Source organism: Podarcis liolepis, assembly GCF_965112155.1.
Source record: "Podarcis liolepis genome assembly, chromosome: 15".
NCBI classification, from domain to species: domain Eukaryota; kingdom Metazoa; phylum Chordata; class Lepidosauria; order Squamata; family Lacertidae; genus Podarcis; species Podarcis liolepis.
In genome coordinates, this window is record NC_139566.1 from 11,717,354 (window position 1) to 11,743,485 (window position 26,132).

The 26,132-nt window shown below is 47.3% G+C and overlaps 1 protein-coding gene and 1 long non-coding RNA gene across 4 annotated transcripts; one reads left to right on the forward strand and one right to left on the reverse strand.

The window, feature by feature from the left end:
- The first annotated feature begins 641 nt into the window (after positions 1-641).
- On the forward strand, positions 642-24,432 carry KLC2 (kinesin light chain 2). Of its 3 annotated transcripts, none has more exons than XM_083477558.1 (16): positions 642-857; positions 6,641-6,891; positions 7,668-7,898; positions 9,158-9,230; positions 10,456-10,678; positions 11,510-11,597; positions 11,913-12,014; positions 12,926-13,099; positions 14,042-14,141; positions 14,736-14,785; positions 14,895-14,968; positions 15,766-15,874; positions 16,364-16,513; positions 16,721-16,845; positions 17,190-17,250; positions 22,016-24,432. In XM_083477558.1, the coding sequence occupies exons 2-16, from the start codon at positions 6,643-6,645 to the stop codon at positions 22,094-22,096; spliced, it is 1,890 nt and encodes a 629-aa protein (XP_083333684.1). In that variant the 5' UTR covers positions 642-857; positions 6,641-6,642; the 3' UTR covers positions 22,097-24,432. The 3 variants fall into 3 exon arrangements, with proteins under 3 accessions (XP_083333684.1, XP_083333683.1, XP_083333685.1); XM_083477557.1 differs by having other exon boundaries at positions 733-857; positions 6,635-6,891; XM_083477559.1 differs by lacking the exon at positions 642-857 and adding an exon at positions 870-954.
- On the reverse strand, positions 13,636-26,132 carry LOC310694559. Its single transcript, XR_014519748.1, has 3 exons — positions 26,021-26,132; positions 24,443-25,410; positions 13,636-13,894 (listed from the first exon to the last, which is right to left on the reverse strand). It is a non-coding gene; the product is annotated as an uncharacterized lncRNA (long non-coding RNA).

The window sequence follows — 26,132 nt, forward strand, 5'->3', positions numbered from 1 at the left end:
ATGCAATCCCCCCCCCTCCCGCCCGCCTTCTAAGAAACAAATTCCTAAGCAGGGGGGTTAACCGGACGCCAGAGTAAGAGTCCTCCCCTCAACGCAGCCAAAGGGAAGAAAAGGCTACTTTCCCCCTAAAAAAGAGATTTGGGAGGAGACCTTTTTGCACGCGATCTATGGAGGAGGAGGCGATCTATGCACCGCACTATAAACCGCATCGCACACGAAGATTTGTTTCGGAGCAAAGTTGCCTAGGATAGGATCGCCCTGCGGCCGGGTTGGCTCACCGTTTTAAGAATTAATTTGCGAATTGTGTTCTGTTTGCGTTTTGTTGTTGTTGCTCCAGAGAACTCCTGACATGAGGCGATAACCATAAAATGTAGCGAATAAATAAAACGAGAGCCCCCCCGCCCCGGGACTTTTCTTCGTAAACACGCACCGTTTCCCGCTCATTTAACAAAGTGTGTGGGGGGGGGATCACCCCTCCAGGTGGAGGGGCCCGTTGCCCCACCCGGCAGCCTTTACTGACATATAAAAACACGTGCCGGGACTTACTTATTAAAGATACAAAAGGGAAAGCACCAAGTAAACCGGTAACAACTTCGGAAAGAGAACCCAAGGCATCCTTCCCATCCCCTTTAAGGCGGGAAGGCAGGACCGGCTGCGGCGCTCCTCCTGTTTTGTCCTCCGGCACTATTTTCCCGGCCGGCCAGGTTGCCCCCTCCCCTTTAAGGCGGTTGTTTTGGGGCGGGGCCGCGCGGCTGCCGGTGCCGCAGTGCCTGCCGGGAAGGATGTGAGGCCGCCGGTGGCTGGAGAAAGAGCAGAAGCGGCGGCGGCGGCGGCGAGGACGAGGGAGGCGCGCGCAGGTGCGTTGCGTCGTGTCGTGTCGGCGGTGGTGCTGAGGCGGTGGGCGGTGGGCCTCCTCGGTCGGCAGAGCCCCCCCTATATGGCGGAAACGAGGGGGTGGGTGTTCGCGCCGAGAGTAAGTGAGGGGAGGGGGGTCAGGTAAGGAAGGAGTCGTCCTCCCCCCCCCAAGTAAAATCCCCCTATAGGATGAAAATGAGGGGTGGGTGGGTGGTCGTTCGTCGAGTCGTCTTGTGCCCCCCCCCAAGCAAAAAGCTACCCGAGTGGCTGGTTGGTTGGGCAGGGAATCTCCCTTCTGCCACGTAAAAGCCTTCCCCCCTCTACGCCAATAGGGTGGAAACAGGGGGGGTTCTCTGCATGACCCCCCCTCCACCGCTTAGGGTGAAAAGGAGGGAGGGTGGCTGCCCAGCATATAAGTGAGAAGTGGTCTGTCAGACAGCCCCCCCCCCAGGATGAAATGCGGGGTGGCTGGTGGGATACTTGAGCAAAAACTGCCCCTTGCAGAAGATGGAGATGAGGGGGCGGCCAGGTGGGTGAGTGAATTCCCACAGCAGAGCAATGTATGGTGTTGCTACCCCCCCCCATAAGTAAATTGTGGTCCTTCCTTCTCAAATCTTCCTCCAACTGGTGGGCGAGTTCCTTCGGCTTGTTATAAGGGCTTCTCAAGAAGCCCAATGGGGCAGGCAGAGAAGACCCCCACCAATTTCATAAAGGTGCCCGCAGAAACACACATTATGAGTGGGGGGGGGTGAGTTATCCCAGACGAAAGAGAGGGACCTAAGATAGATGTTCCTTTGTATTTCCAAAAAGATGGGGGGTGGGATGGGGTGGGCAAGGACAAAACCTCCTTAAATGGAGGGATGAGTTTTCCCAAGCCACAAGAATGAGGAATGTGGTTATAGGGGAGCCTTGTAAGGGATTCCCCCACACAGGAAAAAAAAAAATACAGGGTTGGGTATTCAGAAGTTGGGAGGGGGGAGCTAATTAGACACTTTTAAAATGATGAGGGCCTCTCTAAACCAAAAGGGGTTCCTTCCACCAGCTGGACGAGGAGTTGGTCAAGAGGTGAGTCCTCTCAAGACAAGAGGTACCTGAGAAAAGGAGACAATTATTCCCCAAAAGGAAGGTAGTTGGGTAGGTAGAAGAGGGGACTCCCTAAGTCCCTCATAAACACTGAAATGTCGGAAGAGGCTTTTGCAAATCTTCAGCGAGCAGGAATATAGTAGAGGGAGATAGAAGTTATTAGAGTTCTCTTGATAAAAAGAGAGTGGAGGGGCACTATTGTAGCAAGGGGCTGCAGAGTGTCCAAAATATGGGACCTAATGTATTGTGTGTATCTTGGGGGGGGGATGTGGATACCTTATGGGTTGATTTGAGACAACCCCCTTCAAGGAAAGGGTGACGGACGTAAAGTGTGGCACTCTTCTCCCCCCCTCCCCCAGCCACAAAGTAATCATGGATGAAAATGCTTCTGGAGTTGAAGTAGAGAATCCCCTTTAAGATGGTGGAGTTTCAGAAACTTTTACCCCAGAAAGAAGAGATGGAGGCTCCCAGGAGAGGGGGGGGTGGTATATAGGTGATGTGTGAAGGTGAGAAAATATTTGAATAGCAGGAGATCTACCTGCAGAAGGGCATTTGCTGGGCCACCAGAGAAGAGGAATGGAGACTTGTATACATCATTGCTCTGCTGTAGTGACTCTTGTATCGCCGTCTATTTTAATTTTTTAAAAATATATAATATAAACCACCTTGGGAACTTTGGTCAGTAGGCAGGTATAAATATTCCTAAATAAAAATAAACAAAAGAACAAGGAGTTCCCTTTCAAAATGTGAGACAGGTGTCTAGGGAGGTGATGAAGGAGAAGGGAATCGCCCTCCTTCCTGCCTTACCATAAGAAGGTGGGAGGCATTATTAGGATCTCCACAAAGTTAAGGTAGAGGTTAAGGTAGTACTCTACCTTCAGTATGATCAAAGAGAGGAGAGACTTGATGTACCTTGAAAGGAGCACAGTCAAGGCCTGCAGAGGAGGAAGGAGGCATGTTGCTAACTGGTTGGGCAAAGACGGCTGAGAGAAAAGGAGAGGCATGGTGGGTTGGTTAAGAAGTTGGGAAAAGAAAGGGGGGAAAGCAGGAGGGTTGAAATGCCCCCCCAATAAATTAGAGGGATTCTGCAATGCCTCAAAGGCATAGAGGAGGTAACTCAATCAATGAGATGATCCTCCTAAAGGTTTAAGGGGTGGTTGGAATAGGTGAGAGGGGTGAGCCCCATAATTCATGAAGACTACCAGCCTGAAGATCAGGCTAAGGAGACAACCCAGTCTGATTGGAGATGAGGAGAAGATGAAGCAGATAATATTGAATGAATTAGGATCATCCCTTGAACATCAGAGGACCGAAACAATCTGGGTTAGGGGGAATGGAACCCCAGCTCTTTAAAAAAAATATATGTGAAGGCCTCAGAGTCAGTACCATTTCAATGCTCTGGAAAGAACTCAAGTGGAAGGGGAGAAATTTGAGAGGGTGGAACGACAAAGTAGTCCCATGTCCCCCAATTCCCAGAAATAATCCAAGGCTAAAAGGAAGAGTTTCTGGACAAGAGGTGTTTTTATAGGCCAAGAATTCTGGAAAAGACACATAGAATGCTCTTGAGGACTTGGCTATATCTCCCTTGCATCTTACACTTGATTTTGGAGGTGCTTCTCTACAGTTGTGTGGGCCTAATGTGTGTGTGTATGTATATGTATATATGTGCACCTTGAGCCTGTGTGATCATACAGCAAGGAAGGGCCATCTGTTCAGAAGTCAGAAGTTCAAGTCTTGTTTCTTCCTTTTTTTCTTTGTTGTGATCTTCATCAGAAATCCTGACTATCCAGTTTCTTGAAATGACGGACATGCTTGTTTGTTGGTAAAGAGGGATTTCCTTTAAACAAAATTAAAGATGAAAAGAGTACAGAGGTCTCTACTTTTGCCCTTAAAAAAGCCCCAGAGTGGAAAATCAAATCTGCAGAATACTTTACAACTGAGGTGGGTGGGTTTGTGTGAAAGAACAGATATGCAAAGCTTCCCTGCCCTTTGTGATGTGGAGTGGATGGGTGGATATTTCTTGTGTCCCCCTCTCCTTTTTTTTTGCTTCTGTACCTGCCCTAGGTAAATAGCAAATCTTATAAAATGGGAGGTACTGCCCAAAGTTCCTTGAAAGATTCTGAAACCTCTGGCCGAAAGCACTTCCTTCCTTATTTCAAGGGGCGGGGATGTTACGTTGCACCAGTCCATCATTCATCCTTTTCCCCTCTCCTCTTGATAAAGAATATGTTAAAAGGGCAATGGAAAGGAGATTGAAAATAAAAGGGTAGGCTGAGAGGGAGAAAGGGAGAAATCCTTTTATAAACAGATATGACGGGGGACAACGACAGAGCACACTTCATTCATATTTGGGCAGGGGTCAGTGCAGTTCTCAACATTTGGATACAAGGACTTCTGAGTTTCAGCTCTTTTTCAGATCAAGTAGAGACGGGCAAAGTGAGTTGGCAGTCTGGTAACTTAAAGGGAAAAGAAGTGTGTCTGGTTCTATCCTGCGTGTGCGTGGGAGAGGTTAAAGCGATCCCTATTGCGCTGCGGCTTCAGTTTGGTTTGCTGGGCACGGGACTCCACGCCGCATTGCGTCTCGATTGCCGGGGCCTGAGCCAGCCACCTACTGGGGGAGCCGGGAAATGCAATGACAGCCGGACAGGAGGGAAAAAAAGGGGGGTTCCCTGCCCCTCTTCTCTCCCTGCCGCTCCCGCTTTTCCTTTCCTTCATCTCAAAAATGGTAGAAATAGAAAAGGTTCAGAAAAGGCCAACTGAGAAGATCAAGGGGGGTGAAGTGACTCCCCTATGAGGAAAGATGCAGCATTTGGGACGTTTTGAGCTTGGAGAAAAAAGCTGAGGAAGAGGCGGCACGATAGAAGTTTAGAAAAATCATGCCTGGCGTGGAGAAAGTAGATGCAGAAAATGTTCAGTTGGGGGGAAAGAAAGTCCTCTTTCACGCAGCGCATAGTGGAACTATGGTACTCGCTCCCCCAGGAGGAAGGCATAGCAACCAACTTGGGTCGCTTTGAAAGAAGATTGGATAACTTCATGGAGGAGAAGGCTATCAGGGGCTGCTAGCCATGGAGGCTATGCTCTGCCGCCAGAGCATGGGTAGGCAAACTAATGCCCAGGGGCCTGATCCTGCCCAATCGCCTTCTAAATACGGCCTGCGGACGTGTTTTTACATGAGTAGAATGTGTGCTTTTATTTAAAATGCATCTCTCGGTTATTGGTGGGGCATAGGAATTCATTCACCCCCCCCAAAAAAAATATAGTCCGCCCCCCCACAAGGTCTGAGGGACGGTGGACTGGCCCCCTGCTGAAAAAGTTTGCTGACCCCTGCTCTAGAGCATGAGCAGACAAACTAAGGCCCGGGGGCCGGATCTGGCCCAATTGCCTTTTAAATCTGGCCTGCGGATGGTCCAGGAATCAGCGTGTTTTTACATGAGTAGAATGTGTGCTTTTATTTAAAATGCATCTCTGGGTTATTGGTGGGGCATAGGAATTTGTTCATTTTTTTTCTTTCCAAAATATAGTCTGGTCCCCCACAAGGTCTTAGGGACAGTGGACCGGCCCCCTGCTGAAAAAGTTTGCTGACCCCTGCTAGAGTCAAAGGCGGTGATTCTTCCGAATACCAGTTGCAGGAGAGAGTGCTCTTGTTCTCAGGTCCTGCCTTGCAGGTTTCCCATAGGCATCTGGGCAGCCACCATGAGAATACGATGAGGAACTAGATGGGCCATTGTCCTGATCCAACAGTCACTGATGTTCTTTGATTCCCGAAATGCTGGGGGGGGGGGGCAACTGCACCTTCTGCCAGACCTTTTCCCTCATTCATGATGGGGCTGTGACTCATCGCCCCCGTGTTGTAACTACAACCATTCCAAAGTTGAACTCGAGCATACCTAACAGGTTCTGGTGCTCAGCCTGGCCTCAAATTAAACCCCACCCTGTGCCACATCCTCGCCGCAGGTATGCAAAGCTCAGGTGTCATCTGGGTCACTTAGAGCACAGTCCTTTGCACTCCAGAAGTCAAATCCCACTGTGGTTGTTTGATGGTAGAGTTGCTCCCTTGTAAGTATGTTTTAGGATTGCTGCCTAAGGGTACGAGTGGCTCCCCCATGTGGGTAGCAGGTAGTAATGTTCTTTCTCATGTGCCTATGCTTTAGAGCAGGGTTTCCCAAACTTGGCTGTTTTTGGACTACAACTCCCATCATCATCACCACTGACCACTCATCCTGCTAGCTAGGGATGACCTTCCAACAAGCCTTTTAAATAGAGATTAAGATCCCAGTTTCCATCTGTATTAGAACTGTTTTTAAGAAGTTCTCATTGTTTTATTGCTTGTCTGTTTGCCACCATGGGCTCCTTGGGGGTCGAAGGGTGGGGCGTAAATTTAATTAATAATAATAATTACTTAATCCATAAAAATTCACTTGTTCACATGCACTCGTATACCAGCAAAAGTCATGTATTTCTTCTAAGACAATAAAACCAACTTGTGTGATGCTTCTGCGCTTCCTTTTTCAGTCTAACCTACCTCACAGGATTGTTGTCAGGAGGGGGCCATGTGTGCTACCTTGACCTACTCTGGGGAAGAGTGTGATAGAGCCATCATTATTAAAACAAAGAAAACAAGCCTGGCTTAGTGGACCTATTCCAACTCTCTCCACCGTATTCTTTTCTTTCTCTCTCTCTCTCTCGCTTTGTGAAGGCTCAGTGATGGCGACCATGTTGTACCCCCGTGAGGAGAAGCTGGAGAAGATGAGCCAGGATGAGATTGTGTTGGGCACCAAGGCAGTGGTGCAAGGCCTGGAGACGCTGCGCACTGAGCACCACTCGCTGCTGGCTGCCCTTCTCGACACCGTCAACCGCCTGGAGCAGCAGCACGAAACCAGCGCTGCCCAGGAGAAAGCCAGCCTCTTGCGCAAATCTCTGGAAGCCATTGAGCTGGGCCTTGGGGAGGCTCAGGTAACAGCCACTAGTTCAGGGATGAGGAACCCTGTGGGCCCTTTGGATGTTTGGATGCAGAGAATTGGTGGGAGGAACTAGCTGGGGGGAAGAAGGCTGAGAGCCTGGGAAGTGGTGGCGGCATAACGATGAGTGGCCAGAGGGAGAGGACCGGGAAGAGGAGCTGAAGAGGTAACAGGGCTTAGTGAGCTGGGAGAGTCTGTGGCAGAGAGAAGCTCAGAATCAGAGACAGAAGCTGAAGCAGGAGAGTGGGATGAGGGAGGCCAAGAGGCAGAGATAAGTCAGGCTGGCGAAGAGTCACAGGTGTCTCTCCCACCTGCTGTGACAAGCTCCTCCCCCCCCCTTATCTCCCAGAACCAGAAGAGTCATGAAAAGCATGGAGGAGAGGTTGGCTGTATGCAGGCACAGTCTCTGATTGTTTGGAAAAAGCCCTGGAGAGGAGGAGATCTAAACGGCTGTGGGGAGGTGGAGACCTTTAGTTTCGTGGAGTAAGGCCTAGAGGGAATGAATGGCTGCGCTCGTTAGGCCTGGCACTCAGCCAAGTCTGCAAAGATCACGTTTTTACTAATAAAGAGTTAACGCCAACTTTCAACTGAGTGACTTACTGACTGGATCACTCGGTGCCTGCTGAGCTGGCTGGGGTTGATGGGAGTCACAGCAGTGTCTGGAGGGCCAGAGTGCCGCTAACACAAAGGTTCCTGGGGCTTTGACACCTGTGTCCCCTTTCCTAGTTGGAATTTCACAGGCCTGTGTTCACACCAAGTCTCCGGTTACAGGTGATCATTGCCCTCTCCAGTCACCTGAGCGCGGTGGAGTCGGAGAAGCAGAAGCTGCGGGCTCAGGTGCGGCGCCTGGTGCAGGAGAACCAGTGGCTGCGCGATGAGCTGGCTGGGACCCAGCAGAAGTTGCAGCGGAGCGAGCAGTCCGTGGCCCAGCTGGAGGAGGAGAAGAAGCACCTGGAGTTCATGAACCAGATTAAGAAATTTGATGATGATGTTTCACCATCGGTGAGCCTTCTCTTTTTCTTCTTCCGATTTCTCTCAGCCCTACGCTCTCCTACTCATGACTCTCCATATTTAGAGAATGAGCTGCACTTACAGTGTCCACCAACCTAGATGGCTTTAAAAGCGGGTGATTGGTTGTTTGTTTTCTGCCCTTTGCCCGAAGGTCCCAAGGCAGATTGCAGCACTAAAACACAAGAGCAATTTAAAACGACTTAACATTATACAAATAAGGTATGTCTTAAAAGCACAGAACTCATGTGTCAAAGGCCCCTAAACCCCTGAGGGCAGAGGAATTGCCAAGGTGGCCTCCTTGGCCATTCTCAGCAGCCGAGAAAGATCTGTAGGGAAGGAGGCGGTATTACAGGTATTTGGGGCCTAAGTCATGTAGGGCTTTAAATATTAATATGAGCACCTTGAACTGGATGCAGAAACAAACACAGGCAGACAGATTTGTGAACAATAAGGTTACCAGGCAAAACTATACCTCTTCTCCCAGGCCTTTGGCTGGGGGGGGGGGGAGTATTGCTTTTGTTTACTATGTTCTGTACTGTTGTGTTTTTATATTGTAAACCACCCTGTGATCCTTGGATGAAGGGTGGTATAAAAATGTAATAAATAAATAAAATAAACTAAAAGTCACAGCGGCTGTGTTCATCCTCCACTGTCTTTGTACCTGAGAGAGCCCGGTATCTGTGTACAGTTCTGCTCTCCTCACCAAGAATATTGTAGAGCTGGAAAAGGTTCAAAGAAATGGCAACGGGAAATGATCAACAGGTTGGAGCAACTCCCCTGGGAGAAAAGGCTACAACGTTCGGGGCTTTTTAAGTTTAGAGAAAAGGCGAGTAGGAGAAGACATAATAGAAGTATATAAAATTAGGCATGGAGTGGAGAAAATGGGTAAAGAGAAGTCCCGCTCCAGCCCTCTCAACAGTAGCATCTACCTTAAATCAGGGGTCGAGGAACCTGTGGCTGTCTGGATGCTGTCAGACTCCCATTAGCCCCAGCCAGCATGGACAATGATTAAGGATTATGGGAATTGTAGTCCGGTAATATTTAGAGGGCCAAAGGTTCCCCCATGCTTGCTATTCATGAATGTCAGCAAATTGGGAGTGGAACACTGCAGGTTCGGCAATCCCCAAGGACTGAATCAGAGATGTGAGCTTTGGTGATTAGGATGGTGCTGGGCATTCTTACCATTTTCTTTTGTCTTCGAAATGGTAGGAAAGTTTCAAGCCCTGATTGCCTTTTTTCTTTCTGCCCAGGATGAGAAGAATGGGGAGACGGGCAAAGACTCCTTAGATGATCTGTTCCCAAACGATGATGACCAGGGACAAGGTGAGCTACCTTGGGCTAAGTAGACCATTCTGATCCAGCAAGTCAGTTCTTACAGCAAGGAGTCAGAATACTAGAGATAGTGGCCTTCAGATTGTAGCATATCCGTCCAGGCTGTCAATAACTGCATGAGGACTAGAAGCTTGCCTCTTAAAGCTAGAATGGCAAGGATTGTTCCGTTTAGGAGTGTTCTGTATCAGAGTCATCATCTTCGTTAACATCAATAGACCAGAAATACTTACCTAGGAGCAAATATCTTGTATAATAATGACTTGATTTGCCGGCTAAGGAGATCACCAGGGAAATAGATCAGTGATGGGGAACCTGTGGCCTTCTAGATGTTGCTGCACTCCCGGCTTCCATCAGCCCTATCCAGCCTGGTGATGGGAAGCAGGGAACATCTAGAAGGTCAGGAGCCCCCCCCCCCCCGCTCTCAAGTTAGATGATCACAGGTACTGGAGTAAAAAGTACAAGACATGGGCAAACCCTAAAGTTGTTGGAATTCCACCAAAATTTGAGGAAACTAAAAATGTTCAGGGTTGTAGTCAGTGCTAGTCCTGCTTGGGGTAGACCCATTGAAATTAATAGACATGGCTAACTTAGGCCTGTTAATTCCAGTAGGTCTACTCTGAGTAAAACTTAGTTGGGCATCACCCCATGTCTAGCAAACATAAATACTTTTCAATATCTCAACCACAGATAGGTTGGCTAATAGACTCGTGACAGAAGAAAGGAATGATCATTTATTTATTTGAAAGCTGTTTTGCCCTGCTCTTCGTCTGAAAAGGCTGCTAGAGTAGTTTACATATCAGTAGCAAACAAGACAATCCCTGCCCCTCATGTGTACAACGTTCAAAGACCCGACACAAAGTGAAAAGGGGGAGGGGAGGGGAGGGGAGAGGAGAATACACAAACTCTGGCCCCTTGTCCCGTGCATTTACCAAATTCTTAGGCTGGCTTCTCTTCCCTCACGTAGCTCTTAATTCCAGCCATGAAACACTGTGATCATATAAATTCCATAGGATGATGGCGCATTATGTGGAGAAGTCTACTAGCTCTCTGTCCTGAGCCTGCTGCCTATTCATTTTAAGTGTGTCTAGGTGTTTGTGTTTGCATGTGCATATACACCTGCTTTGAGTGTGTATGTATAGCATACTGAAGAACTGCTTTGTGGAGGGTGTGGGCAGCAGATCCCACCCCCTTTGATGATGCCAATGTATTTCTCCAGGGCAGACGCATGGTAGTGGAGACGCAGCAGCCCAACATGGTGGCTATGAGATTCCGGCACGGCTGCGGACGCTCCACAACCTGGTGATCCAATATGCTTCCCAGGGGCGCTACGAGGTGGCTGTACCACTCTGCAAGCAAGCACTGGAGGATCTTGAGAAGACCTCAGGACATGACCACCCCGATGTGGCTACCATGCTGAATATTCTTGCTCTGGTTTACAGGTGTGAGGCTTGGCTGACTTGGGCTGAGGGCAGGGGACTGCTTTTTGACCTTAGATCTAACTTGGACATGCAGAGAAAGCGTGTGGAGCTGCCCTGCTGAGACTGTATCACTTTAGGCTGCCGTTACTAAATTGCTTATTTGCAGGCTCTCTTATGCTGAAATAAAAGAAACTCGGAAAAGCTCCTTGCTTTTGGAAAGTTAGCTTGTTAGGAAGATGACTAGCTTTCCAAGTTCCTTGGAGAACAGTATTCAGACGTGATCAGAAGCCACCCCCTAGCCTGACATGGTGCAGTCTAGAAAGGACTGTACCCCATGCCTTTTGTGTACTGTACATTCAGATGTGGGCTTTTATAATTTATTTTATTTTATGTTCTTAATAGCATTTATAAACAGCTTCATATACTGTATATATTTTTAATCTATACAGTATAAAAATGAAAAATATAATCAGAATAAAAGTACAACCTGAAACCAATAAAACAGCAGTCTAAAGACTTGTAAAAGCATATTAAAAACAAATGAAACAAAAATTCAGAGCATTCAGTTACATAAAAATAGGCCCAGTCTTATGGGTCAGGGAAAGCCACTCAGCTCCCTGGCCACAACCTTCTGCACCAATTGCAGCTTCCGGACCAATCGCATGGGACGCCCTGCATAGAGCTCATTACAGTTGTCCAGTCATGAGGTTCCTAACACATTGAATCTCAGTGGCTAAGCTACCTCTGTCCAGGAAAGGACATAGTTGGTGCACCAGCCTAAACTGGTAATAGGCACTCCTTGCTTTGGAATTCTCTCTGGCCAAAATAATAACTTATTTTTCTTCCTGCTAGGGACCAAAATAAGTACAAGGAGGCTGCTCATCTTCTCAATGATGCCTTGGCCATCCGGGAGAAGACCTTGGGAAAGGACCACCCTGCCGTAAGCACCCTGATTTTTTGCAAACCACTTTGAGGCCTTTTTTTAAGACAATCAAGCAGTGTATAAATTTTATTAGATAAATAAATCATTTCAGAGGCTCTAGCAGAAACCATTTGGATGCTTGAGGGTCCTCCTCCATAACAATGAGGACTAGCACCTTAGATCTTCTTTTCGCCTCCTTTTTCTTAACGGATCACCTTTGATTCTGAATCTGCTAGCTTGCTGTGATAACCTGCTTTGAAGTAGAGTTCTGAGGTTCACACAGCAATCATATCCCAGAGTTTTGAGTTGTACAATGTACCTTTTCATCCTTAGGTGGCTGCTACCCTCAACAATCTGGCCGTGCTGTACGGTAAGCGGGGCAAGTATAAGGAGGCGGAACCGCTGTGCAAGAGGGCTCTGGAGATCCGAGAGAAGGTACTTAAAGAAGGCGGCTACAGGCAGCAATACTTGGGGCATATCCCACCCACCCCGGTGCTTTCTTTTTCTGCAGAAAATTTGCAGTTTCCAAAGTTCATCAGTTACAATGCATGGATGCTAACTATGAACACAATATAAGGCAAGCTTCTCAGTGATCAAGTTTTTAGCTTGTACTAAATTCAAGTAAAATGAACATGGTAAATTAGATCACTTTCTAGGATATCATAGTTATTTCCCAATGCAAACTGAAAATTTTCTGATGCAAGTTACCCTGATCAGTGTGGGGAAAATGTTCAGGATATAAACAAATAAAATATGAAACAAAACAATACTATTAAACAAAACAAAATGCTGGAAGATTTGATAAGTCCGTAGCCTGCAGAGCCATTGCCTGTGGGCTATGGCTTCACCCTCCCCACTCCACACACCTTTGTTGCTGTTCTGTTGTCAGGGATCTTCATCCCCACCCTTTTGCTCAAAGTCATATTCCCTTGACAAAAATTAAAATACATGCACTACGCTTGTTAAACAAGTTGCTTCTATTTAACCCCGTCTCTTCCAGGCTGTCTGTTTCCCCACCCCCACCCCGCTCTTCATTGTCTGCTGTCCTCCTTTATTCAGAACACTGAGGACTAGAATCTTATTTGGAACAGTGGCCATATCTCAGTGGCAGAGCATCTGCTTTGCATGCAGAAGGTCCCAGGTTCAATCCTCAGTGGCATTTTCAGGAAATAACCCCTGCTGCCAGTCAGATGGGATGAATAGCCTGATCTGGTTTAAAGTAATTTCCTATGTGAAATTGATGGTTTGGGCGATCAGCACTGGGAACTGGGATTTGGCAATAACATGGACAAACTTTGCTTTCTTTCTTTTTAAGTGATCAGTGTCTCCTCTTTCCAACCTCCCAGGTGCTGGGGAAGTACCACCCAGATGTGGCCAAACAACTCAACAACTTGGCTCTCCTTTGCCAGAACCAGGGCAAGTACGAGGAGGTTCAGTACTACTACCGCCGCGCCCTGGAGATCTACGAGTCTCGCCTCGGGCCAGACGACCCCAATGTGGCCAAAACTAAAAACAACCTGGTGAGAGGGGCTGATTGGAAAAATCCAAGAGAAACCTTTGGGGTGTGGGGATGGTTTAAGCAGGGGGTGGAATCTATTCAAGCAGTTTTCTTCCATGCCAGATTTTGGTTGGACTACAACTCCCATTATCCCCCGACACCTTAGCCAATGTTTAGGGATGATGGGAGCTTTAGTCCCAACAACAGGGGGCCCAAGGCTGAAGAACACTGGTAGCATGCTATAAAGTTTGCATTAAATGCTTTAAAGTTCGTATTAACTTTGTGACATTTAACAGTATGATGTTTACTGTAGGGCTTGGGGCACTACAGCCCTCCGGATGTTGTTGGACTACAACTCCCAGCAATCCCAGCCAGCAGGGGGTGATGGGAGTTTTAGTTCAATGTCTTCTAGACCAGGCATCCTCAACCTTGGGCCTCCAGATGTTTTGAGACTACAGTTCCCATCATTCCTGGCCACTGGTCCTGCTAGCTAGGGATCATGGGAGTTGTAGGCCAAAAACATCTGGAGGCCCAAGGTTGAGGAAGCCTGTTCTAGACAATGGCAGCTTCTGTAGCCCCTGATTTGCACAGTGCTCATCAGTTACATCAGTGCCTTTGTGCCGGGGGGAAGAAGGGAGGCAGGAAGGCAACTTCCAGGTGCCCCTGGAGCCCTTCCATCCTCCTCCCCTGCCTACTCCTGATTGGTGCCTTTCTGCTGTTTTACTTTGCAATCATTGGCCATGCCACTGGAAGACAGGTTAATCCCCTGACTGACCACCTGGGTTGAATAATGGTCTGTGCAGTCTGCCTCTTCTCTCTGCAAGAGAAAGGACAGCACTTCATAGAGTTATGCTGCTAGTAGAGAATCCTGGTGTATGTAACATCCAGCTTTTGCTAGGCATCAATGCTTCCTGATCCCTGTTGCCACAGCCTGTCCCTCTGACCTCAGAATATGCCCCCACAGGCCTCCTGCTACCTCAAACAAGGCAAATACAAGGACGCTGAGGCCCTCTACAAGGAGATCCTGACCCGAGCACACGAGAGAGAGTTCGGCTCAGTCAATGGTGAGTGCAGAAACAGGTGGTGGGACCTCATGTGTACAGAGAAGGGTTGCTTCCTTTTATTTTATGCATTTCAGGTGTGGGGCAGGAAAAGACACAGCTGGGACAAAATGGGGGTTGTGGCTGCTATCAATCAACTGATCAGGGGCACCTCTAAAAGCATACCCTTTGCTAGCACTGACCATCAGCTGATTGGCAGGGCTGGCAAATCACTGTGCCTTTGCCCCCATGGTTTTAATGGTTTTTTTGTTGTTATTACATTTCTATCCCATCTTTCCTCTAAGGAACTCAACCTGGCATACACAGTTCTCCCCTTTCTCCCCCTTTTTCCTCACAGCAACCCTGTGAGGTGGGTTAGGCTGAGAGAGCGTGACTGGCAAATTGGTTGGTGCGTTGAAATGTGGATATTTCATAACCCCCCCGAGTTTTATTTATAACAAATTTATGTCAAACTTTTATTTATAATTATGTACAAGAAATATTTTTAATGTCCTGAGGAGTCCCACAAGGTGGACTGATGGTCTGCCCTGGTTCAAGGCAGGTTCTTCACTGCTGTAAGTTCTTTTCTGTTCTTCCCCCAACCACCGTTCTTTGTAGGAGAGAATAAGCCGATCTGGATGCATGCAGAAGAGCGAGAGGAAAGCAAGGTACCTCTGCATTGGGAGGGAGAAGGGAACCCGACTTTCCCTTGGGGGTGGATCCAAGCCGTCTGACTCACACCCTGCCCTTTAACCTTTAACCTTGCCTCCCCCTTAGGAGAAGCGCAAGGAGAAAGACAGCGCCCCCTATGGGGAGTATGGCAGCTGGTACAAAGCCTGCAAGGTGGACAGGTAAGGGGTAGCCCCCCTTTTCTTTTTTTAAAGGTTTTAAAAAGGTTGCTCCTGACTTTGAGTTGGGGCTAGGAGCTTGAAATGAAGGAGAAGCCAGAGGCTTAAGAAGAAGAAGAGTGAAATTGCTGCTGGTGCAAGTTAAGGCTGACGTAGTTTCCTTATTTCACAATGGTTAGGATTCATTGACTGTCTTGATAAGACGAGTGAACTTAAGTACATAAGAGGAGCTCTGCTGGATTAGGTCAGTGGCCCATCTAGTCCAGTATTCTGCTTTCACAGTGGCCAATGAAATGCCCATGGGAAACCCATAAGCAGGATCCAAGCGCAAGAGCCCTCGCTGTTCCTGTGGTTTCCAGCAACTGGTACTTAACTGTGTGATCTAACAGGTGGCTTTTACAGCTTATCATTTAAGATAGTTTCTGCATAAAAGAACCAACACAAGTACAACAGTATTGGCAGCAGTAATGCAGAGAAAAGGCTGGAGCAAAGTGTGGGAACAGCATAGGTGACCTATTGCTGGGCAAAGCAATCCAGTGGTTTAAATTGAGACGATATTTTAGCCCAGTGTGTCTGTCTTAACACAGTAGCTTTAACTAATTTAACTGTAATTATATTAGAACAGTTATAAGATGCATAAATGACAATTGATTGAAATTAATTTTTTTCAAAGACACGAAGTTGACCATTTAATGGAAACTTTATTTTGTGAAAAGTTCCTTAAAAGGACAGCAAAAGTGCAAGGGGTACAAAGAACGCTCTTGATCTATCTGTCTTCGCATTCTCCTTTCCACCCACAGCCCCACAGTCAACACGACTCTGAAAAGCTTGGGTGCTCTCTACCGGCGCCAGGGGAAATTGGAGGCTGCAGAGACGCTGGAGGAGTGTGCCCAGAAAACCCGCAAGCAGGCAAGTGCTGCATCATGGCAGTTGGCGGTGGGAGGATAGGCAGAACCTGCCCAGCTGTTAGGCAGGGTGAGGCCGCTGCTTCAGACAGAAGAACGCTCACAGGTGCCCTGCCTCCATCAGTACTGATTTGGGGCAAGATCGCAGCCATTTGGAATGAGATCTCACCCAAACTCATTCGAGATCTTGTGTGCTCCGCAAGGTCTCGAGTGATTTTGGGTGAGATCTCTCCCCAAATCAGCGCTGATGGTGGTGCTATTTTGATGCGGCAGGGTGTGCAGTGGCAACAGAGCAGGCAGTGGCAGCAGAAGCAAGGCAAAATAGCACTTACCGTTTCACACACACTGTCCCTGAGGATAGGCAGTGTTGTTTCAGCAGTGGGACGGAAATGTGTGCTGGGGGATATTAAAAAAATTCTGCTCCCCCATGCTGGCTTAAATAGGCCATCTAGCTCTTGGATGCCCCAGTAGATAATCTCTGTATTCCAACTAGGGCATGGACGCTATTAACCAGAGCAAGGTTGTAGAACTACTGAAGGATGGGAGCCGCTCCGAGCACCGATCAAACTGCGAGGGGGTCCTCAGCTCCAACAAGTGTGAAAACGGGATTGACCCGGAAGACAGAGCGGCTGAGTGGTCCGGGGTAAGAAGCAGCAAAACTTTACAAATTAATCCTAAAATGGAGGACACTTCAGTGCAATCCTATCCAACAAGGTGTGGGGAGTCTTTGGCCCATGGGCCCTGTGTTTAGGCTTCCCTTCAAGGAATGTGGTTGGCCTCTCTGGGAACAGGAGGCTGATTTAGACATTTGGTGCTGATCCCTTTTCTTCTTTTCTCCCCGCCTTCCCAGGCTGGCTCCGGAGCCTTGCGACGCAGCGGCTCCTTTGGGAAGCTGCGTGACGCCCTGCGACGAAGCAGCGAGATGCTGGTGAAGAAGCTGCAGGGGAGCAGCCCGCAGGAGCCCCGGAACCCAGGGTAAGTCTTCCGTCTAGTGGCTCTGCTTTGGGACCTGGGGTGGGCAGGATGTGCTGCAGACCCAAGGTCTAGCCAGCCCAATATTTTTTATTATTGTTTCAGCAGTATATAGCTAGCTGCTTTTCTCTGGAGAAACCCACAACCAGGGTGTGAAGGCAACACCCTTAGTGAATATCAAAAGGGGCTGTGTCTCAACTGCCTTGCATGCAGAAGGTCCCAGGTTCAATCCCTGGTATCTTCAGGCAGGCCTGGGAATATCACATGCCTGAAACCCTAGAGAAGGCCATAGATCGGTGACCAAAAGGCCTAACTTCTTTGGCACTTATTTTTTTGTCTCCCTGCAGGATGAAGCGGGCCAGTTCTCTCAACTTCCTCAACAAGAGCGTGGAAGAGGAGGCAAGCCAGGTATACACACAGACTGCAAAACCCAGCCTGCCTCTCTCTCCCTTCTGAGTTGTTTCTCTGTTGGGTAGGGGAAGGAAGTGTGGTTACTGACACATCACAGGATATTCTTTCCCAACCACTTCCAAAGCCCTGATTGAAAGGGCAGAGCAGGAACCCATCCAGAAGCACACCAGGCAACCTCATATACAAGGGATAGTAGTGGTAATTTATGTTGCATCTCTGTAATGAAACTCAGTGCAGATGCGCCACAGAATTGTCCACCCCTAGCAGAGGCTGATAGGGAGAAGGCACATAAGAGAGTTTTTGTGTACTGGTCCAGTAAACGCTTCCGCTGCGCCACCAGCAACAGCTCTCTTTGCAGAGCATTAATTAAGTCCAGTGCAGAGATTCTTGTTGCAGTACAAGCTTCAAAGTCTCAGCAGCAAAGAAATAACGACACAGGGAAGCCTGTCTTTCCAAAGACAGGTTTATTGCAGACAGATAACAGAAACACCTCCGGAGCTTTCAGACATTTTTGCTTCACGCCCCACAGGCAGAGAAAACAAACACTCTTTATATACTGAGCAACTTAACAACTTAACGAGCTTGACTACTTAAAGTCACATGACATTGCTAACTTGCCAGCGTCTTAGGTTTCACACCCTAACACCCCCTCTCGCTGGCAATACAAAAAACAAAAATTACTTCAGACCCATTTCTTCACAAAAGTTTTCATGCCGCTGAAACCCAAGCGGTTTTGTAAAACCATCAGCTTGATTTTCATGACTGGGACAGTAATTCAATTTAACAATTCCTACTTTTACCGTTTGACAAACATTTTGAAAGCGGATATCCAAATGTTTTGTACGACCTTTAAACTGCCCATTTTGTGCTAACTTAAGACACGGTTGATTATCACCCCATACAGTGATTGGAGTGATGGCCTTTTCATACATCTCTTGTGCCAAGCATTTGTAAAATTCTAGATCTCTACATAACTCAGATAAGGCACAGAACTCAGCTTCTGTTGACGACAAAGCAATTAGGTTCTGTTTCTTGGATCTCCACCCAATCAGAGAGTTACCAAATTTTATTACACAGCCAGACACTGATTTTCTATCCTTTAAATTTGCCCAATCACTATCTGCCCAACAAGTAATCTGTGCTTGTCCTTCCGAAGACAATTCAAGGCAAAAATCTTTGGTGTATTGTAAATATCTTAACACTCTTTGAATTCCTTTCCATGCATTTACACTAGGTTTCGAAGCTTCTCTGCTGAGTAAGTTAACAGCGTAAGCAATATCTGGTCTACTCCATTGCGAAAGATGAAGTAAGCTTCCCAGTGCTGACTGAAAGATTTCAGCACGTTTGAATTCAGCACTATCCTTGAACTCATTGTCTTTTACAAAACCCATTTCCATTGGTGTTCTAACACCTGCACACTCCGTCATGTTAAACTTTTCCAACATTTGCAATATCTTGCCTTTTTGATTCAGTAGAAAACTGCCATTTTTGGTCCTATCTATCTGAACACCAAGATAGACCTTCACATCACCAAGATTCTTAACTTTGAAGTGTTTATTTAACTCTTTGGCTAGTTTTTTTACTTGTTCTTGTGTCTTTGAAGTATAAATCAGGTCATCTACATAAACAAGCAAAGATTCTTGAGCATCTCCTGAACTTCTGAAATATAAGCAATTGTCAGCCTTGCTCCTGCTAAAACCAATGCCTACCAAAACGTCATTCAAACACTCATTCCAATTATGAGCAGATTGCTTGAGTCCATAAATAGATTTATGTAGTTTCCATACCTGATTTGATTTACCAACTTTCAATCCTGGCGGTAGCTCCATATAGAGCTCTTCAGCCAAGTCTGAATGAAGATAAGCTGTAGAGACATCAAATTGATTCACTTTGAACCCTTTCTGAGCAGCAACTGCTAATAGTGCCCGTAGGGTTTCACTCCTTGAAGTGGGTGCATAGACTTCGGAATAATGTAACCCCTTTCTTTGCGTAAAACCTCGAGCTACAAGCCTTGCTTTGTACTCTGGTTTCCCCATCGCTGTTGTCTTTATCCTGTACACCCACCTACAACTTACTGCCTTGGTACCTTCTGGCAGTTTGGTGATGGAAAACACACCCAGTTCTTTCATAGAATTCAACTCCTTTTGCATGGCCTCACGCCACCTACTGGCCTCCTCCTGGGGTAATTGTTCAACCTCCTCAAAACTTTCAGGTTCGCAATTTGCCAAACCAGCCCAAACACTAATAGCTTGGTACCTTTCAGGAGGTTTACCTTTGTTGGTACGCTTAGAACGCCTTAACAGTTCCTGTGATGTTCCTTCAGTTTCCCCCTCTGACCCAGAATCACTAGTCGTCACCTGTTTGTCACTAGTAGTTGAAGAACTTTCTGATTCTGACTTTACACGTCTCTCTTGCTGTACAGGTGAACTTTTAGAGCTAGAAGATTCTGACTTTACAGACTTGGGTGAACTAGATGATTTCTCACCCTCGTCCTCAGACTTAAATTCCTCAGTCTGTTCTGGAACTAACACCTGCCCTGGGGCCTGAGTTTCATTGTTACTGTTCACCACATCAAATAGTATGTCAGGATTTCCATGAATTTTATTCCAACCATCCTGTTCACAAAATTCCGCACTTCTGCTGATTGTGATTTTCGTTTGATTGCCTTCTACATTCACAAATCTCCAACCTTTTGTGTTTGCTTGATAACCACAGAAAAACATTTCTTTAGACCTAGGATCGCCTTTCCTACGTTGTGCCCTTGGCACCAGCACATAAGCACGACATCCAAAAACTCTTAGATGATCAATTTTTGGTTTTTTCCCAAATAGCATGAAGTAAGGAGTGTTGCCTACTGTGCTATTGTACACTCTGTTAAAAGTATAGTTTGCATACAGTGCAGCCTCAGCCCAAAAACGCTGTGGAAGTCCAGAATCAAACAGCAAAGCAGCAATGGCTTCCTGTAATGTTCGAAATTTTCTTTCGGCAACTGCATTCTCCTGTGGTGAATAGGGATTGGTAAGTCTATGAACTATACCTTTCCTTTTTAACCACGTCTCCAGCGTGTGGTTCACAAATTCCCCACCACGATCTGATTGTATTTTACGTACCCTGGTGTCAAATTTACATTCGACTTCTTCAATCCAATCCATCAGGATGGAAGCTGCTTGTGATTTTTCTTTCAGAAAGAAAACCCAACTAGCCCTTGAAAAGTCATCCACCAAAATTTGCATAAATCTCGCACCTCCAAGCGATTTGACTGGCATAGGGCCACACACGTTTGTGTGCACAAGTTCAAAGGGTTTCTTGCTTACTCTGTCAGATCTAGGATAGTTACATGTCTTAACCTTAGCATGTTTACAAGCACAACAATCCAGAAAATTTTGACAGGGTTTAATGTTACACCCCTCAGCTAAATCTGGCATCTGCTGCAACAGCCACAAACGGCTTTCGCCTCTGGACATAGTCAGCCCACACTTCTTTGGCTTCCAACCAGACTTGAGCCCTCTTAGACCACTGCACATAATTAGCAGAGTTCAACTTTGTAAAGGGAACCTGGAAATTTTCCACTGCCATTCTTGGGGTCTGCTGCTACTCCCTCTGTGTGCCCTTTCTTCTCTTTCCCCTTGGGATTTGTCTTACTCACTTTTCAGACGCCTCCAGCCTCCTTTAAGAGCTGGATTTACGACCAAGCCGGTCTTCTCTCATCCGAAAGCTGCTTTCACTTTCTCTGCACACAATACAGCTGTAGAAACGTAGAAGGATCCATAACCTAAGAGAGTTTTTGTGTACTGGTCCAGTAAACGCTTCCGCTGCGCCACCAGCAACAGCTCTCTTTGCAGAGCATTAATTAAGTCCAGTGCAGAGATTCTTGTTGCAGTACAAGCTTCAAAGTCTCAGCAGCAAAGAAATAACGACACAGGGAAGCCTGTCTTTCCAAAGACAGGTTTATTGCAGACAGATAACAGAAACACCTCCGGAGCTTTCAGACATTTTTGCTTCACGCCCCACAGGCAGAGAAAACAAACACTCTTTATATACTGAGCAACTTAACAACTTAACGAGCTTGACTACTTAAAGTCACATGACATTGCTAACTTGCCAGCGTCTTAGGTTTCACACCCTAACAGCACATTCAGATCAAAAGATCATGCAGAGGCACAGCAAACAGACTCATCCACCCAAGACTGGGTGCTTTAGATCATGGGTAGGCAAACTAAGGCCCAGGGGCCAGATCCGGCCCAATCGCCTTCTAAATCTGGCCTGCAGACGGTCCGGGAATCAGTATGTTTTTACATGAGTAGAATGTGTCCTTTTATTTAAAATGCACCTCTGGGTTATTTGTGGGGCATAGGAATTTGTTCATTTCCCACCCCCCTTCAAAATATAGTCTGGTCCCCCACAAGGTCTGAGGGACAGTGGACCAGCCCTCTGCTGAAAAAGTTTGCTGACCCCTGCTTTAAATCTTTGGGAGCCTTCAAGGCAGAGGTAGCCAATGTAGTGTTCTCCAGATGTGGGAATACAACTCCCATTAGCCTCAGTCAGCATAGCCCAAGGGTCAGGGAAGATGTTTATAAAGCCCTGGCTTTTGAGTGGCTGGCCTATTCTACAAAAGTATGCCTTGCACCCATAGCTCCACCCACTGGCATGTGGTGTTGTCCCCATGAATGGTTGCCCACAAGGCAGTGCAGCCCTCTGGCTGAAAAAGGTCCCCCATCCCTGCTCTGACATGTTGACCATTGTCTCCCTTTCCCTTTTCCAGGCATCCAGTAGTCTATCTGACAGCCGTGGCCTTAGCGCCAGCAACGTAGACCTCTCTCGGCGGAACTCTCTGCTGGCGTGAGGATCAGCTTGGCCTGCACCTACGTTGCATTGTTGAAGACCTGGGCCACGTCTGACCTTCTGCCTTCTCTCTCTCTCTCTCTCTGTGCTGCTCTGCCTGTGACCACTTGCCCCCATGTCTAGCAGCAGAAGAATTGCCCACCCCCTTGTACAGGGATGTCCCGTCACAATTTGCCCTGTGTGGAGCAGTGTGCACTTTTTCACACACTTTCTCACACGTGTGCATGCACTCACGCATGCACACACACACAGCCTATGTCTTCCTTTCCACTGCAGCATGCTGCTGTCACCCTCGTTGTTGTACTTTGCTACTGGAAAAGAAACTGTAGTTTGCTAGGGTGAGTGTGGCTCTTAACTCTGCCATCTGTCCATCTCCTCTGCCAGCAGTTTAGCTTCTTGTAAAGGATAAGGTGATCCCACCTGTGCCAAGGAACCCCTAGGCTGCACTCCTCATGCATATACTGTATGCACTATATGTTTTTCAAGTGCCCCCTTCCTGTGAATGCTAAGAATGTATCTCTTTTGGTGGGGAGGAGGAATCTGTGTCTTTCAGAAACCCCCCCCCAAAAAAAAAAATGAGTGGGCAGAGAGAGGCTTCTTACAGTGCTCCTAAATAAGCAATGCTACGCCCTACTGTAGCAAACCTCTGAGAGAACTGTGCCTGGGCTGAATTACCTAACAATTCAATTTGATTTGTTTGTCCCCAGAAGAGGAAGAATTGCAGTTCCCAGGGCATCTACAGTTACCCTTTGCCATGTGAAGTCTCTCTTTTCTTTTCCCGCTATGGTCTTCTCCCCATCTCTTTGCTTTGCATTCTTGTTTCGGCCTCAGGGAATCGCTGTTCCTTTTCAAAGTCCCAACCCCCCCTTATGCACTTCTTCGCCCCCATTTTTTCTCTTCTTCTCCACCCAACCTCCCCAGTCTCTACTCTGCCTATGTACAGCAGCCTCTTAAGAATTCTTTGACTTTCCATAGTTGTTTTGCCAGGTCGGGGCTGTGTCATTTGTGCACAGAACAGCTGTTGCCAGTTTTGCCCTTTCCCTCTCCAACCCCCCTAAAATAGTTTAGGGCCAGGGGAAGAAGGCAGCTGTGGAATCTAGCTCCACAGTTTCCTGTGTCATGGATGCTGGTGCTGTCACGCTAGCAAAACTACCACCCACTCTCTTCTATCAACAAAACTTGACCACATGGCATTTGCTGTTTCCCCTTCCTTCTGGACTGAGCAATAGCAAGGCATTGTGAAGCAGGAATGGCTGGCCTTCAGCACTGGACGTTGCACTTTCTGGGTCATTCTACACTGGACAACAAATTTTCCTGGAATATTTGTCTCTGTTTCTATCAGACCGATGCACAGGAGTGCAGTGTAGGGGACTTTGGATTCCAGGCATTTCCCGTCTGCTGGGAGGAGTATGGCATTGGGAGCATGAAGGTATGGGTGATGGACGGTGGAAATTAAAGTTCTTCCTTGTAATAATCCCCATAAATCAGTGCTGGAAAATATTAGCCCAACCCCTCACTCTATCGTGTGACCTTATTAAAAATCACATTAAGACCTGTAAGCACTATAAGTGGAGCTGCCTTATTTCCTGGTGAAGGTTTTAAGCTGCAGCTGCAACCTGGCATGTGTGGCGGAAGAGTAAGGAATTTGAGCCATTCTCTCAGTGGCAGCCAAGCTTGCCCCCTCCATGTGACGTTGGACTTCAACCCCAATCAGCCCTGACCATTGGACTTGCTGATGGGGAATTGGGAGTCCAGCAGTGCTTGGGGGGAGATCACCACTTCTGTTCTAAATTGACCCACCCCTCCAGGAGAGCTTTCTCCTTTGAGTCTGCTGCTATCCTAGAGTTTCTAGGCCAAGGATCTGTGTGCCTTTTAGTAGCTGTTTTAAGAGGTGAGCATTTCAGTGGTTGTAAATTCTCCATTCTGCCTTGGTCGGGAGGCAAACTCAGCTGGCGTTGCTCCTTCCTGCACAGCTATTAAAAAGCATGGGTGGGGGGTCCTTGCAGTTTAAAGCTGGTGACTTTAATTTGCCTCTTCATTAGTTGCTCTCTTAGCTCAGTATTTAAGCGAGAAAATGTTATTTAAACCAACAAAAAAAGACAATAATACAACCAGGCCCTCTCACCTGACTGTATCCCTCTCTTTCAGGAAAGTACATACAAATGGGCAGGGCCCAGAGCGACTTAACATCGAGTGAGGGGGGTGGGGGTGGATAACCTGATAGCTGCTCTGGGGTGGGATGGGCTGAGATGAAGGGAATAAATGGGATGGGGCAAATTTTGCTCTGTATTTAATGATGTTGCTGTAGAAAACATAATAATAAAAAAATGAAAGCTCCTTACTGTACCTGGTTTTCTCTTTCCTGCTTCTCTGGTAGTCAACTTTGCCCCATTCTTTCAGGTCACATCCACACCATACAGTTAAAGCACTATTATTCCACTTTTAAATGTCATGGGAAAACCTTGGAACTGTAGTTTAAGTGTGCTGAGTACGGTAGCTCTGGGAGGTCAAAACCCTTAACAAATTACTGCTCCCAGGATTCTTTGGGGGAAGAAGCCATGATATAAGAGTGCTATAAACTATGTGTGGGTGTGACCTTTATCGCAATTGTAAAAGCCATCACTGTTTCACATTCCCAGCATGTTCACACTCCTGTCTCAGCAACGTCTTTGCTGACTCGGTTACGTCCACAAAATGGAAGATGGCAGGATCCCCAGGGACTTGCTCTGTGGGGAGCTGGCTTCAGCCACCAGGTCCGTTGGCAGACCCAACTGCTTCCCAAGATGTCTGCAAACATGACATGAAGGCTGGCAACAGCCCTGCCGTGTGGGAATCCCTTGCAGTTGACCACAGGTTGTGCGTCCATAGCAGTGACCAGAGGAGGAATGACCACTGGGAGGAGCGCAGAGAGAAGAAACGCCATATTGCACCTGCAACAGAAGAACAACTGGATGCCTTCATCTGCCTAACCTGCAACAAAACATGTCTCTCATGTATTTGATCTCTAAAGCCACAGCAGGCACTGTAACTCTCACAACAGTCTGGCTTGACACTTGAAGGCGCCCTCTTCCATTGCTTCGCATGACAGGTGGATGCCAACAGGGAACGGCTGCCAACAAGGATCAGCTGCCCTGAGGAAGACTTAGTTGGAGGCAATTGTGTGCCACCGAGCAGCTTACAGCAAAGAAGCTGACAAAGGGGTGAGGGGAGAAATAAACTGGATGATTCTAGAGAAAAGCAAGCCATGAGTTATATCGGTTGACAATGACTATACAACTTACTTTACTTTGGATGTTAAATTGGGTGTTAAAAGTCCTGTAGAAAAGTGGGATTGAAGGAAGGTGAGGATAGGTGACCTCACCTAGGCCCGAAGTCACCCCCCCCCCAAGCAGGCTCAAAGCTTCTCAAAGCTTTTCAAAATCATTTTCTCAGCAGCTAAGCATCAGAAACATTCCGCTTGCTGTAACTAAAAAGATTGCAACAAGGTAGAGAACAGAGCCCATTGTCTTCTCAGGCCTTTCTCAGAACCACATTGCAACTTGCTTTCTCTCCGGGAACCATGCCAAAGCACAAGAATGAAACAACGGGAACACTCTGAAAACCCCCTCACCCCCTTTCCTGCCAAGAGTCCATAATAGTCCCAAGACAGCTTTCTGTACATGCTCAGGAACCTCAACATGGGGCAGGACTCCTGAGGGAGGAGAAAGGGGGAGGGAACTAGAAAGGGGTATATATGCTTGTGCACATGATTGTGAACTCGTGCATGCTTTTTGTGACTTATCACACTTGCTCCTTCTACCAGTTCATGGATGGTAGAAATAAAACCTTTTTCTCCGAAACTATTCCTTGAGTGTCTGTTGACTCCCACTTCTCTTTCCCAGGCGCAATATTTTTCCCACCCGAGGGCAAAGCCTCATAAGACTACAGGATGTACTCATAGTGGGGTGGGTTGCTGACCTAGGAGTCTTATCTGGTGCCTCCAAAGCTTTTGTAGAACACCCCCTTTCCCATTTTTAAGTCCTATTGCAATTACTGAG

Excerpts from the sequence above, each read along its gene's own strand:
- KLC2 (XM_083477558.1), top strand. The coding sequence starts at position 6,643 with ATGGCGACCATGTTGTACCCCCGTGAGGAGAAGCTGGAGAAGATGAGC. Across the intron at positions 6,892-7,667 it reads TGGGCCTTGGGGAGGCTCAG|GTGATCATTGCCCTCTCCAG; the intron begins GTAACAGCCACT and ends CTCCGGTTACAG. Across the intron at positions 10,679-11,509 it reads ATTCTTGCTCTGGTTTACAG|GGACCAAAATAAGTACAAGG; the intron begins GTGTGAGGCTTG and ends TCTTCCTGCTAG.